General features: G+C 39.0%; 1 protein-coding gene across 3 annotated transcripts in view; it reads left to right on the top strand.

Annotated features, from left to right (window-relative positions):
- Positions 1–15,633, top strand: part of PIGN (phosphatidylinositol glycan anchor biosynthesis class N) — an 862,819-nt gene that overhangs the window by 185,887 nt on the left and 661,299 nt on the right. For all 3 annotated transcript variants that reach the window (XM_085606885.1, XM_085606886.1, XM_085606884.1), the window contains one exon: positions 3,907–3,947. In XM_085606885.1, the coding sequence (XP_085463011.1) occupies positions 3,907–3,947 (41 nt within the window). The remainder of the gene's footprint in view (positions 1–3,906; positions 3,948–15,633) is intronic.

The following is a 15,633-nucleotide window of genomic DNA, read 5'->3' as shown; positions in this document are numbered from 1 at the left end:
CCTTAGTATCTGGTGAGTAAGTAGGGAAAATCTCCTGCACCTAGGGTCGGTCCAAATGGAAGACACCTTGGAATGGCCATCAATGGGCCTGCCGGGTTACTTGTCACCTTGCAGTAGTTTAATTATCCAACTATCCAGGGTAATTATTTAAGCTTGGAATGACTCAGAACACAAATTAATAGAACCAGAATTAAGCGTCCCTGCTTTGTGGACTATTTTTCTCCCTTGAAGCTATCTCTTATAGTTAGTTAGTGAATTGTTTCCTCCTGCAGTGATCATTGAGCAGGGTTCAACTAGGGAAATTCTCTTCTTTCCTATGGTACCTCGGCCATTGTGATTGTTGCTTGCAGGGCTGAGATCTGCCCCCAGCACAGATCACTTTAAAAGAATGATGTTAGAGCAACATGTCTGCAGCTTTTAACTGCTATCAAAATAAACATCTCGGCCTGAGAGGAAAGCTCATCCCTCGCAGCAGCAAAAGTCAATTACTCTGGTGCGTGCACTATAGGACTTCCCTGCCCATAGTGTGGCATTGATATTCTCCGTACTACAGAGGTAGTGTGGAGGATATGAACACCATATTGCCTGCACTTAGAGGGTTAATCCTTGTTCACCCCAATATCTAATTGAAGAAGAGCTTCATTTTCTTGTTCCAAAGGTAAGTTCAACTTTCACAATGAATAATCATGAAGCCTTTACAGTCTCCTAGGCTAGTTGCAGTGCTCAAAGATAGTTGTGAATATTAATGCGTTTTGCTCCACTTGGAAAAGTTATAATTTTTTTCATTTCTGCTATAAAATTAAGCTAAAAAACAACTTATTAAGAATAATCTCTCAGTTGAGATGATTATTGTTCTCCAAGGTTTCCCTTTCTGTATCTGAATCTACCTCTGCTGCTGTTCGTTGGTGCATACCTACAGATAAAAAGGTTGGTACCTGTATTTCAGTAGCTGTACGTCCACTAATTCTTCTGCACCTCTAAGGAAATCTCAATTCCTTTCCTGCAAAACCCATGCGCACATCCCTTCTGGTTAAAGACATAGAAAAAGAATAACTCGTTAAATTCAGTCTTTATTTGACAAATACAGTTAGAATGATGTGTAGTCATTCTTGGCTCTTCTTTTTTTTAAGGATCTTAGAACCTCCAATATTACCTACAGGATGAATCCCAGCCTCTCGAAGCTCCTACTTTCATAAACACTTCAGAATCACTTTTCGGATGCCTTGCTCTACTTTGTTTGTCCTATGCCTCGTCTTTTTGTGCTCTAATTAAGATTTTTTAGTTAAAACCGCTCGGTGGTCACCAATTGTTGTGCATCCTATACAAATGATGCAGCAGTGTCTATATACAACTGCCCCCACAAACAATCAGTAAACCACATTTTGCAAGTTTATCTACTTGTCTTTTATCTTCTGCCACCTTGTCACAGTACTGACACTATCTTAAAAGGTAATTGATGTCCAAAGACATGCATGACTGTGTGTTTACCAATCAACTGTTCTTTCAACAACTATACATTAGATATGAAATGTTTCTTTATTAAATAGGATCTTGTGCATGATTTAGCTGAAGCACAATTGACACTACTACATGCTGACACTGTTTTTATGTAGCAATATGCAACCATTGCGATCTTTTAGCTTGGTAGGTGATCCAGTGGTGCTTGATCCACCACTGGTCTGGTTCTCTTTGCCTTACTGCTGTCAGACCTCAATTTGTTTGTTTTTATCTTTTCCCCTTTACATAACATCATGCAGTCAGTCACAAAGTCTGCAGACCAATAATCAAATATGTACAAAGTTTTCATATCAGTCGACATTCACTGAGAGAACAGCGAGGATACAAGTAAAGATAAACAAGTACATAAAATGGGCAAAGCATGAAAAGTACACAACTGGTTTCCCATGTATCACTCAAACACCTGAACTTGTGGCAGCAATACATTGCATTGAGGTGATGATCATTAAAACTATGATAGGGACTCCATTGTCCCAATACTGCAGGCAACTGACGAAGACATCCACTGCTAGCTTAAAGCACCTTCTTGTACCAGTCTGTGCTAGCACATCATGTTACAGGCAGAGGAGTGACCAGGCTGCCCCACAGTTTAGCGATGTCACTCCCTGCAATAATTAAACTGACTGCACTAAAGAGTCTGTTATATTACGACAGAGTGCAATGTACCCAGATGCCCATAAAGATCAATTTAGTGGTCAGTTCGTTGGGAAACACAAGACCATCAGTCAGGTGGATTTGAACCTTGCCCCAGAATGAACAAACAAGAGAGTATTTCCGTGGTGTATTGAAGAATGTGCCTTCCTGACCACAGTCCCTCAGGTATGTGGTGTTGGTAAACCTGGTGAACTGCAGTGTAGGATTATCATTTGTACCAGCCTGAACCCCAAATAGATGGCATCTTGTCTAGGGTAACTCAAAGACTTACCCCACTCCACCTCATTTATTGATCAGTTTCCCATAAGTTTTTCAGAATGTCATGGCAGTGTGATGCATTGTTAACTACTGTCCTATAGATCGTGGAACTCATTTACTTGTGCAGAGGTTCTGATGGTTCCCCTTTTCTTGAGCTGAAAAAAGGCCTGTACAAAGGCCTGTACACCACATTACCACCAAATAATTTTCCAAGGCATTTGTCAGTAGTAGAAAACCAGAGGCTTGGGAATCCTCAAAGGGGAGTTGGTTCATAAACACACAAATGTTTTCATACCTTCTGAAGTCCAAACGTCACCACCCATAGATACCCCAATCATGTTCTAATTGAGAAACCTGCTTAGATTAACCAGGTTATCCAGGACCACACTGTTTCACAAGGTGCCTCTGTAATCACAAGACTGTACCAGCATCACTTTCCAGTGCAGTGTTCCACACCAGCAACACTGCCTTGGTGAGTTTGGGTAGAATATTGGATGTCAGATTGTCAGTCTGCCATAAATACTCCTCAAATACCTCATATAGCCAAAGGCAGGTCTGTCCATGGAAAGGCATGGGTCCTCCTGCAAGGAAAATATCCCACTCATTCAGTGCCACTTTCTAGGAACCACATGTATACTTCTATAAATTAGAGAAGTTGCATGTGTATCATACACTGGGTGATCCTATGAATCCCTCCACTCCAGAGGAGAGATCAGATTATCTCAGTTCCAAGCAATCTTTAGCCTTGGTGTCTTTGTATTCTAATAGCTTAATCCACAATGTGAAGTACGAGGAATACGCAGCTGTAACATGCAGTTCTTAGACTCCGGAGAAAAAACTTTATTCATTAAAATTGTGGGTCAGTCCAACTTTGTTGTCTTTAATTCTTTCATTTATTGCTGTACTTTTCCAGCAATTAAGTCTTCCAAAACCATGGATATTTTGCCCTATGTCTAAGAAGCCCTAACTCAGCACTTATATGTTATGTATCATAAACTAAAGTTCACTTAATGCTTATTTGAAGGTAATGAGGCTTAGGGTGATCACTGTACTGTACTGTACTGTACTGCCTCTTTTCAGTTGTTAAACTGTTAATATGAACATCACAACTGAACTGCTCTACATGAATGATGTAGAAACCAAAACAAGCTAATAGGTTTTCCATTTTGAGAAGGGGGATATTAAATGTGTGCTTTTTCACACTTCACTTCCAGACCCAGAGCCTGTTTGGTATTGTTTTTTTATGAAAATCGCATTAGATAACTATAGACCATAACGCTTTTAAAAGGAGGTCCACTCTAAAGAAGCACACTAGTCCATTTTCCTCAGAATAACAGCCTTATCATGTACATGTCATTTTTATTTTATATGCCTCAGATAGATCAACAAAGAGGAATATATGCAGTACCGCTTTAATAAATCAGTGAAAAATCCTTCTCTATGATTGCTTAGTGTGTTCTTTTGTATATGTTTCAGAATGGAAACTAGAGAACTTTAAGCGTCACGATGTCAACCAGGTATGTATTTTCAATTTACTCAGAGGCTTTGTTAATCAGGGCTTTCTTTTTTAAATGTTGTATTATCAATTGTATTGATTTTTCTTTGAACGTAATGGCTGTGTGAAAGCACAGCTGTCATGCATCCTGAGCTATGGTCTGCACTTATCTTATACCTGCTCTGGTGGGCCCACATGGATTTCACACAGAGACCTTTTCACCTCGAGAGCTGCTAAACAATGCTCATAGTTCCCTGACAATGAAGTGTCTGCTAGTTGTGTCCTATTAATATTGTTTTTCTTAAGTTTTCAGATCTAATACTTTAAACGTCTTATTTCTGTTTAAGTCAATCAATGAGTAGATTTGTAGCGCGCTTCTTGTTAGCCGTGAGGCGCTTTGAGTGTATCGAGGCTCAATAAGACATAACACAGTCTGTACATTATAATGTATTCAATGTTAAACATTTACTACCTTAATATATTGTTCTTTCACACAACAAGCCTTGGCTGTTGGCCCTTGCTAACCTCTGAACGTCAAAGCGTAACAAGGAAGACATGTTGTAATTTAGTACGTTTTAAGTGGTATCTTGCTGCTTTGAGTCCAGTGATAGTACTTGTTACGTGGATTTGCTAATTGCCCCGAGTCTCTTTTGCCTTAGGGAACTGGCCTGATTATGAGTCACTATAACGGTCACATCTTTTCTAGTTTGGTTTCGGTTCATGCTAATAGTTGTTTGATAGTGTCACATTGGTAGCCTAATCCCCCAGTTGTTGGTCTTTCAGCTGTTGCCAGCATTGGTTAGGTTATGGCTTCTGCCTAGGCCTTACTTTGGAATCTGCATTTCTTGAGTCTCCACCAAGAATAGTTAATTCATAATTGATTACTTGAGAGGCCAGACATTGGTCAGTAGGTACTTTATCCAGATACTGCATTAATTAACTCAGCTGGCAGTTTAAAGCTTGCAAGTTGTGTCACCAAATGTTCTCAGATAGTTGTCCACGGTTTCACTGAAATCACTGTTCATTAGAGGACTGTGCTGACATCACCCACGAACATTCCTCCCCCATGGAAAACTAAATGTTCTTAACTGCGTGGTTCTAATACTAATGGATTTTTAGATGGATTGCATTGTGACTGTGAAGGTGAAATGCATAATACTGAATAGTAAGCTTACCAGTAAGTTTATCCATGAAAGATCAGTTCTAATTTGAGTCATCTCCGGGCAGGCCATGGACATGTATAACACCCATTGTAGTTCGCTGTTGGATGAGTACACTTCTTGATGGCCAGAAATAAACTAGCTTGGCCAATAATGTTCTGTTTTGTCAGGGAGATGTGCTTGGCCCTGATAGCTTTTCACCCATGTAAACACAAACATGTTCTTTTTAGTGTTTTACAATCAGTAGTGCAATAGGTGCTACAAAGGAACAAGCAATTCATTGCACCTTTCTTTCTATTTAGGATAGCCATGGACATCTGAAAGCATGCCCTCAGTTGTGACCTCACTGGTGTTGCAGCCCTTCTGTTACAATGAGGAACAAATCTGGAGGTGGGCAGGCTTAGCCAGCCCAGTCCCATTCAAACTAGTGTAATCACCACCAGTTTGTGACTCATTAGAACTTCTGGGGCGTCCTCATATTTTCAACATGTCATAACATCTAGTGCTTCAGATGGTGTCTAAGCTATTTGGCGGCGGGGATGTGCCTCCAGAATATTGAGATGGGAATCTCGATGTCAGGAAATATCGTGACCAGTTTATGAAGGCCAAAATATCGAAAGTAAGTAAGTAATGATTTTCTATACCTAACTCTACATACATATACCTTGAAAATATATATATATATATCTTCAAGGTGCATAGATGTGCAGCTAAGAATAGTAAATCTGTACCTTCTCTAGATGCACTTAACTTCCGATATTTTTCCCCTCAATATTCTGTCCGCAATATTCTGATACCACTATATTGCTATGCTAGGCACTCTGTAGCACAATTATGTGGGGTTAGTGACAAAACTGTTCTCATCTATTCCCCAGATAAACAGTAATCCTGTACATCCCTTCAGTTTCAATTGTTCTCTTATACCCTCATCCTTTCCATCTTTCTTACTGTAGCTGTGTCATCTTCATCGGAAGACAGATCTTGACACTTGACCCCAGTCCTTGAACCTAGCACCACAGTTTGAAGACACTTGAACATTTCCCATTTTAACCTTAGGGCCATCCCCGCTACTAGAAAATAATAATCTAGAATACTGAACATAAGTCAATGGTTGGAAGAGGATGTGGCCTACCGGCTAGATCGGTCGACTTCAAAGCAGGAGAACCGGGTTCGAGTCTTGGCAGGGACACTCAACATCCTGTAATTCTGGACAAATCAGACAAATAGAATATCATCTCTGTTGCTGAGATGTGCCTCATGCTGTTCTTGGCCAAAACAAGCATCCCTAGATAATGTATAAAGGTTTCTTTTTTTGTTGTTGTTATTTAAAGTCTTCATCACCATCAGATGAGATTTTCTCATACATCTCTCTATGCCACTCTTGGTCAATTACAAATGTCTGCAATAATTTTAGGGAAATTTGTTCATGGGGAGGATAGGAAGTCATACCTCCGAACAGGGGCTGTTGTGAGCCCCTCGCTTTAGTAGCTGCAGCTACATGAGGTTGTTTTATGTGTGTCTTCTGTCATTCAAGCTTACGGCAAAAGATCATAATTATCGTGGGAAGGCAATACCAGCATCAGTGAAGGGGGCAAGAAAGATACACTTAAGAAACTGGGGGAAAAGGGTAGATGATAAAATAGGAGAGTAAGCGGTAGTGAGAAAGGAGAAAAGATGTATAGATAAAAGAGTGAATGAAGGAATGCTGGAAGGAAGGTAGGTATGGTGATAAGAGACCAGGATAAATGGGTGGATCGTAGGTGAAAGGATGGATGGATGGATGGATGGATGGAGGGAAATGTAGATGGACGTTTAAAAAATGAATGGATGGCAGACTACACGGAAAGGTGAGAAGGGGAAAAGATTAATGGGCAAAATGATCAATTAATGGTTAGATAGATTTTTAGATGGATGGCTAAGTCAAAGGATGGATGGGTAGATGAATGTTTGGATGCATGCATAGATGAAGGATTTGTGAATGGATGGTTGGATGGACTGACCCACGAATTGATGGAATTGTGAACAATTGAGTGATGGATGAAAGAATGGATGAATGATAGAATAGAAAGATGAAACAGTAAATATCAGCAGGTTGATTTCCACCTTGTCTTAAATCAGTCCCAAGCAATATGAGGGTCTGGCTTACCTCAGCTTCTTATTTAAACACTTTCAATACAATATTAATTACATCTGCACAAAAAATATCAAAGTTTAACAGTTTACGGACATATGTCCTTCATCCACACTTGCTGTATTACATTTCTTACACAAGGTCTCTTGTGATGTTCCCAGTGTGGTAAGCTTGTGTGGAGCCCAATATGCCCTATGTAAGGTTAACAATGTTTTATCCCTTTAGTGAGGCAGGTGGCAATAGAGTATAAAGTGCATGAAAAGATACCTGTCAGAAAATTTTCAGCCATTGACTTGGCAAGCATCCTTTCAGTATCCTATACGAGGAGTGTGTCTTGTTTCCTCTGCTTCTCGTAGTGCCTGTACCAGTTAGATATGTGTTTCTTCTTAACTGCCATGTCCTTTATCTCATCTTCAATCTCTGCAAAGTCATTTTTATTCCTTCTTTGAGAATTGTGCCTGGCCATAAGTTATATGCATTTAAATCTAAGATTTTTTTCTTTGGCATATTCGAAAAATAGGCCCATATTTTCAACTTTGTGTCCTCAATCAGTTCCTCTCATCTCATGATACCTGCCTCTATTAATGGAGAACGTAACTGATCTTTCAAACATTCTGGTGTTCTGTGCAACTTCTACATAAGGACTTTGATCACTGTACTATGAGATCCCCATCTTATCCTCATATCATACCAGACTCTTGAACTTTCTTTGAAGACTTATAGGCACACTTTTAAAAACATTTTAGGGCCCCAATTTATTTAGAAACACACCCTGTTTACATATATTATTTAGCATAGCCTGAAACATTAACCCCCCAATGGAATGAGAACGGAGAGATATAAGCATTTGGCAGTTTTAATTGAAAACTCCCAACAATAATATAGCACATCTGGTAATTGGAACCTCCCTTTGCTTGCTTACTTATAAGCTTTTTTCTCAAGTGATCCTGATCTGTTTGGAGGCCCATATAATAGGATCAATGCTGCCTTGGGTTTTAAAAGACACTTTTTTTAAATCAAAAGTTAAGTGACTACAGAATACACATTTTAACTATGTTAGCTCTTCCCTAGATTGTTAGCGAGAAGTTTTGCCATTTCTTTAGTAGCTTATTAATCTCTACTGCTCCATAACTGAGTTGCTAGCAGGAATCTTGTCAATATTATACATGATAGAAATACCCAGATATTTTATATCCTCCATACCAGAGTTGCTAAGATTCTTTTTATTCCAGTTCATTACTTCCGCCTTGCCTACGTTCCAATCATATCCTGACAAGGCACCAAACTCGCTAGCCAGTTGTTCAAATCTCTATACATTTTTTCTGCTTCCCCGGTAAAGATTACTAGATCATCTTCATAAAGTGCAATCTTCCCTCCATATTCTAGGCATTCAAATCAACATATATTGTGATCACTTCTACCTGTTGGGCTATGGGTTCAATGTACAAATCAAACAAAACAGGGGATAAAGGACAAACATGCCTTGTCTCCTTTCTAATGTCAAAATTGTTTGCTAGATTACAATTTAAAAGCACTCTTGCTGATGGGGGGCTCTAGAGTACTTTAACTGTGTTAATAAACATTGGATAAATCCAAAACTTTGGCAGGCTCAAAAGTTATGACTGCTTAGGGATTTCTGAATGTCTCTGTCAAATCTATTGTGCAAATCAGTTGATGGATAAGGTTGTGCATTTTTCTTCCCGGAATGAATCCCTTTTGATCAATGTATACTAGTGGTTCATTTACTTCCACAAGGCTTTTACTTGTATCCCCACAAACAGCGTGTAATCTACATTAAGCAGAGATATGATATGACTTAAAATTTTAGTGTTCTTATTTGGTTTGAGAGTAATGGTGGCTTCTCCCCAGGATGGAGGTATCTCTTTTCCTTTAAATAAAATAGTATGAAATGTTATCTTACATTCTGGTATAATAACTTTCTTTATGCTTTTAGAAAGGTATCCCAGTATTCTGTTGGGACCTGTTGCCTTTCTATTTTTAATTTGTGATAAAGCTATTTCAGTTTCCTCTTTACTTATCTAGTGAAGCATCCTTCTTTGATCATCTTCTGCTAATTATGGTAACTGCACCAAGTGTAATCAAACCTCTAAATTAACAGAATCAGTTTTCATCTTTTCCTGATAAATTCTTGAAAAGAATTATGAAATAAAAAATATTTTTTCATTACAGGTTACCTCTTGCCCTTCACTGATATCCTCAATACACTTTATATTGTTCCGTGTTTTTTTTAGTTTTGACTTTCTACGCTAATATTTTTTTACTTTTCTCCCTGTACTCAAAATATTGAAGCTTCTTAGTTTCCTATTTGGCTAATACCTTTTGTACTAATTGTATCCTAAAAACATAACTAAACGTAGCGGTCTCCACTACCATAGGATTTTCTCATGTTACACTACATTTCTAAATTTTTCAGTTTCTTGAATCATTAACCTTTCTTCTTCCCTACCTTTCTGAGTAATCCTATCTGACCATTTAGAAATTATACTTCATAGATAAGCGGTATATGCGTCTCACACTATATCGTTGGGACAACTACCCTAAAACTCATGAATTCTTCGATTTTAATCTTAATTTCTAGACTCACAGACTACTGTGCTAATAGTCGACAGTTTATGGACCATCTAGAAGTGGAGGCTTTACCACGTATTAACAAATTCTAGCCATACCACAGAATGATTGTAGTGATATGCTGGGATATATTAATGTATTACATTTTATCCATCCATTTCCGCTCAACCAAACAATCAATTCTAGAATTCTGTCCATATTTTTTACTATGAAAAGAGTATACTCTGCTTCCCTGCCTTGACCCACCAATTATCACACAGGCCTAAATCTTCTATGATTAACAGTTTGAAACTTTAAGGGAGTTCATATGTAGGTATATTGTTTCCTCGCTAAGATATTTTCCAATAGCCTATTAAAAATGACCTCCTCAGATGATTAGTATATTTTAATTCAATAACTTTGCGATAAGGTTTTTTAGAGGCTCACGTTGGTACCATAGTACAATTTATCTGCATACTATCCATCCCCAATAAATATGTTCGCCCACTTGTCTCCCACACATTTATCGCTGGTCTGGCTAAGTTTGCTTGAAGCCTGAAGGGATTTTTGTAGATTCTTTCCCACAAGCTCCTCTCCACCCATGAAATTCTCCCTTTGGGAGCCCTCCATGATTCTTCCGCAACAACCTCTGCTGGTTTCAGGCTTTAAACTCTCCCTAATCACCTTGCCTTTATTTTATCTCATTGTCTCCGTCTACATCTTCTCTCCACCATTCCCATTTTTTTCAGTATTAAACTTTATTTGATTTTAAATTCCTGATTAAGTCTTCTACTTTCTTTTGTTTTATCCTATTCTACATTTTATTGTTCTTCATGGCTCTCAAGGGAATCTTAACTGGACTCTAGTACCCACACTTAGTATTGCTTCCATTCTTCTTCCCAGGAACCATTATTCTTCTGTTGCATGACATACAGATGACCTTATAATACACAAAGTATTGTTGTGTAAAATTGTCTTTATCGTTAGAGCAGTTGTGAGGATTAATTCTTTGAAAGATAATGTATGGAAGTTAATAAGTATTTTCTTCTGCTTATTTTGGTTCAGATTTAGTTTAAATCTTTAGTTTGAATCTCCCATTCCAGGTCCATCTCAAACACACCCTGAAAGACCCCGTCTTTTATAAAGTGTATTACAAACTTTTTGATGTCTTTGCCCTCTGCTCCTGCAGCAGGCATGTTCTGTTTCTTGATGCCATACCTCCTTATCTGATTTCCCAATCTCACAAGAGTGTCAACAATGACTCTGTCTTGAGCTTTTAACTGTGAGATCTCCTGTGCATGTTTCCGTATATCTAGTGACATTGTCGATATTGTGTCCGTTAGTTTATATGTTCTGCTAGCTAGCTGGCTCTTTCCTGCTCACTTGCCAAGCCTTCCTCATTTGCCAATACCTCAACTATTACAGAGCATAATGTCCTAGTATATCAGAATGTTATCTTTGTTAGTTGTTTGTAGTGCACCTTCCCCATCTCCTAGCCTGAGGGTCTATTCTTATATCAGAGCTTTGCTTAAAGCAGGTGCCCATTTTCTGCCTTGATTCGGTACTTCTACACCGACCTTTATCAATTTTAAAGTCTGACTTTCTATATTTTCCACAGTCTGATTATTCACCCCCATAAAGTGGTTATAGGTTTCTTTTGTACTATTGCCAGGAGCCCTCCCAAGAAGATTTTGTTTATGGCACTTCCCACTATTAAGGGTATTTGTCAACGTGTATTTCCATTATTTACCCATCTGAGCAAACCTTTTCCTCAATTACATTTAAATAATTACCTGACATGTATTGTCAAATCTCAATTTTAAGACACAACCTTTTGTGGTTTTGGGATCTTTAACCCAAAGATTGCATTCTGAGCACTTTGTACAAAAAAAATGTTGTGACTTTGGCTGAGAATGAGCTGCTGCAAATCAGCCAGGCACCTGCCCTGTCACACCTACAGTTTCCATGCCATATATATATGTGGGTAACTGCAAGATTTTGGAGGATGCGCAGCTGGCTGTGCAGTTGGAGGTTTTTGACCTTCAGCCAACCCACCGCAAGGCTATTGGTTTGTGAAGATCAAAATGTCTCTTCTATCAAGGCCAGGCCTTCTGATCTGCATTTTTCCTACCTGGGACCACAGTGTGAGACACAGTGAACCTCTTTAAGAAAAATATTCAATGCCTGCTTTGCATTTTTGTTTTTCAGAAACTAACCCACATCCTTGGGAGTTTACTTCTGAAAACATAAGTGTTGCTGAGCAGCATCTAAATGACCCCATAATTGTTGGTAATGACAATACTCCTGTAGATATTGTCAAATATTTCATTTGGGATATGTAGAGGCAAAGTTGGCATAATTTTGATGGTACCGTATATTCTGTTATCTAATTTGACCATGCAAATAACTTCAGATTAATTGCTTAGTAGCGTATCACTTTCTTGGCTCCCTGTCCCTAACACCAATAAGTCATTACAACTTACCTCAGAGGAATGTGCTGCCTGCACCTTGAGGCCTTGCAGGAAGGAGCTGCTGACAAAACTCTGGCAGCTGATCTATGACTCAGGAGTTGAAGGACTGGGGCTCCGCTGCCACATGTTGCACTCAAAATATCTCTTGAATACAACTGTTTTAGATTGTATCTGAAATTCTGTCTTCTATTCAGTTCTTCGAAATGTTTGCAGGCTGCTCTTAAATGTAGATTTGGTGGAGAACAAGTGAGCACTGTATCTTTTAATAAATTGTTCAGCTGATTTAAAGCAAATCAAGTTTAGCCATTCTTAATGATTCATAGAGCTAAAGTTCCTACAGCAAGCTTAAATTACACGAGACAGGCTGTGGACGTTTCGAGTGATAGCCTCATTCACACAATATGGAGTAATTGCTCCTTTCTGGGAAGGGATATTTTCCTCTTTGGGCTTAATGTTGGGTTGGAGATTGCCTGTAGACCCAAAGCTGATCATTCTACATATACATGTGGACTTATACTCAAATGGATACTAGATGGCCTTGCTGTGGCTGACGTTTTTCATCAAGAAAAGAAACAAAGCTAGGCTCTGGAAGGAGGTGAATCCTTGTACACTCGAAGTATAAATAAAGGACTTGACCAATGTATGAGTCTTGAGAAACCTATTTACCTAGCTAGAGGGTGCCCACAGAAACACTATAAAGTCTGGAAGAATTGGAGCCAATATTTGCAGATTATGTTATAATTATGTTGGCTTAGGCCCTGGTTGGACGGTGAAGTCTGTAAATACAGAGATACGAAGCACAACCCTGATAAATGTGGTTGGTTTGCCGATGTGCGCAGCTGCTGAATTTTATACTGATCATTGTCCTGGGTGCTGTCATGGTATACTGCCTCAAACATTTGGTTGCTTTTTGTTTAACTTTGTTGCTATAAAATGAGTAAACTGTTTACAAAAAAGATATTGAGCCTTTCCTGAGGACCGCTATCCTTCGCTTGGCTGGTATTGTGTGAAATAGACATCTGCAATGTGATTGTGAGGAGGCCAAGATGGGTTGTATGTTCACAGCGCTTGGTTCCAGCACATCTGCAAGCAGATGCTGTGATCCCATTTGGTGTCTAGGCCTGCATTTCCAATAACAAGAAGCATTTCTGAGTTATTGAACACATCAACCTTTAGTTTTATTTTCCACAGTTTCCAACGGATCATGAACTGCCCCTGCGGGATGCATGTCTGCCAGGCTGCATTGATTCATTGTGACGCCTCTTGAGTGCACAGTACGGCATCTTGCACTTTGTTAGTTCCCTTTTGTGTTCAATTTCTCATTTCTCATATGCCATGGAAGTAAAGCCTGGAGTTATTACAGACCTTTCATCGAAGTCTCCTGTGGATTTTAAAAACTAAAACTATCAGCTTGTTTCTAAAAAATATGCCTAATATTGAGTGCATTGTCTAAATGATATCCCGGTTAAACTGAGTACATGTATAGAATCTTCTGTCTAATCTGATGAGAAAGCCATACTTATTTCATGAATAAAAACTGTTGCCTCAAATTTTTCAATGCGCTATATCTGTTCAAAATAACTTCACTATGATTTAGTTTTACTGTATAGGCCGTAGTATTACCGAGTTAGGACCATGTTTCAACAGGAAATAGATTGTTTTGTTTTCTAATAGAGCGCTGATTGACGAATCTTCACTAAACTTTCCAAAAAAAGGCTCATCCACCTCAGCACCTTCCCGGAAAGTTTTTGGGTAATCCAGGTAAGTGGGGACAGAGAAAATGAAGGGGGGGGGGACAGACCCAAAACACGTGTTACCTATGCAATTTTCCATGCGAAAATTAGACACCGCTACAGCCAAAACGCCTGAATGGAATTGCAACAAATGTAGCAAAAATATAGATCTTGATCCAGAAAATGTGTTTTTGTGATTTGGTGTAAATCCATTCAGACGTGTTTGAGAAATTAGGGTTTAAAATGTATGTATATTTCACGTCTGAGACTCCGCAAGCCAGACCAATTTACAGATAAGATCTGATTGGCTGCCCCACTATCAGCAAAGGTGTTGCAACAGTGATTTTAGGACTCGGAGGCTCGGTACCCTGCCCTGCAACAAGGATTACAAAAACATAAGGACACCCTGCCCTCCTAGGCCTGGTGGGAATTTCTCAAAGGGACCCTTCCTGGGGCCAAAAACTTTATTTTTAACTGTATTGTGAATTTTGTTGGCCTATCAAAAAATAAAACTGTGGGCTCCCTACCTTTTGAAATATAAGCCTTCCGGGGGTGAGCTAGGGCCTGGGGGTCAGCACAAGCATTTATTTGTGGGGGGGGGGGGCAGTTCCCCTTCCGACCCATTTTAAGGCCCTGGGGACGTCATCCCCTAGGGCTGCTTTCTTTTTAATGGGAAGGGGGTATATCCCCTCCTACTTAAGCCATTTAAAAACACACACTCCAGCTTCTGGGCCGATTTGATTTTTATGGGGAGGAGGAGGATATATGTATATCAACCTCCAAGGCCCCACTCAAAACAGGATTGGCACTCACTAATAGCCTTTGGGTGTCGGTTTCAAATGAAACATGACTCAGTGGCCTTCCTTCTGCATCCATCTTTCCAAAGTTGTAGTTCTTCCAAGTGAAGCACAGCCTGATATTAATTTATTATAAAAATGATACGGAATTTTTGTTTTTCTAAATAGTCTTTTGTTAATTTCACAATTCTCCAGAACATCTAGCTGTTTTCCCAAGTATGATAAATTATTTTGATATCTTTCATGTTAGGTTAGGTTAAATATTATTGCTTTTTTGGGTCATAACCCAATCATGGCAAACATATACACAGCAAACAATACATTAAAAAAAAATCCAAACATTAAAGAGATACATATAGCAGTCTTAAAAATAACAATATCAACAATGGGATTGCAAGAATTAAAAATACGTATTAGCTATTGTTTGAATTGTTGAATGTGCCAGAGTCGATGAGTGTATATATGGTTACTTATATGTACACTCATGGACTGTGGCAAATTGTTACATTTTTACAATCAATAATTTATCCAGAGTGAACTTCATGTTAACAAATTTAGGAGAGAGAAAACTTTACACAGTGCACTCCCATAGAACCTTCCCTGCATGGATGTCTGGTCACCAAATTCCAGGGTTGTGGAAGTGACATCCCCACCCTTTGTTAATGATTTCACAAGCTTGAACCTTTGTCCCACCTTAAACCCTCAACGGCCTCCTAGTTCTTCTTGACAAAGGAGGTGAGGGGTAAATAATGCATATAGCGATCAATAAAGAGCTCTAGGAGCCCTGTATAAATTCTGCTCCTATTGCAATGTTCATTCCTTTTTAATTGTACGAGTAGCAAGGGTTA

The sequence above is a fragment of the Triturus cristatus genome, chromosome 5_2 (assembly GCF_964204655.1).
Source record: "Triturus cristatus chromosome 5_2, aTriCri1.1, whole genome shotgun sequence".
NCBI classification, from domain to species: Eukaryota; Metazoa; Chordata; class Amphibia; order Caudata; family Salamandridae; genus Triturus; species Triturus cristatus.
Note: the sequence above shows the minus strand (reverse complement) of the source record. Positions and strands in the feature narration are given on the sequence as shown.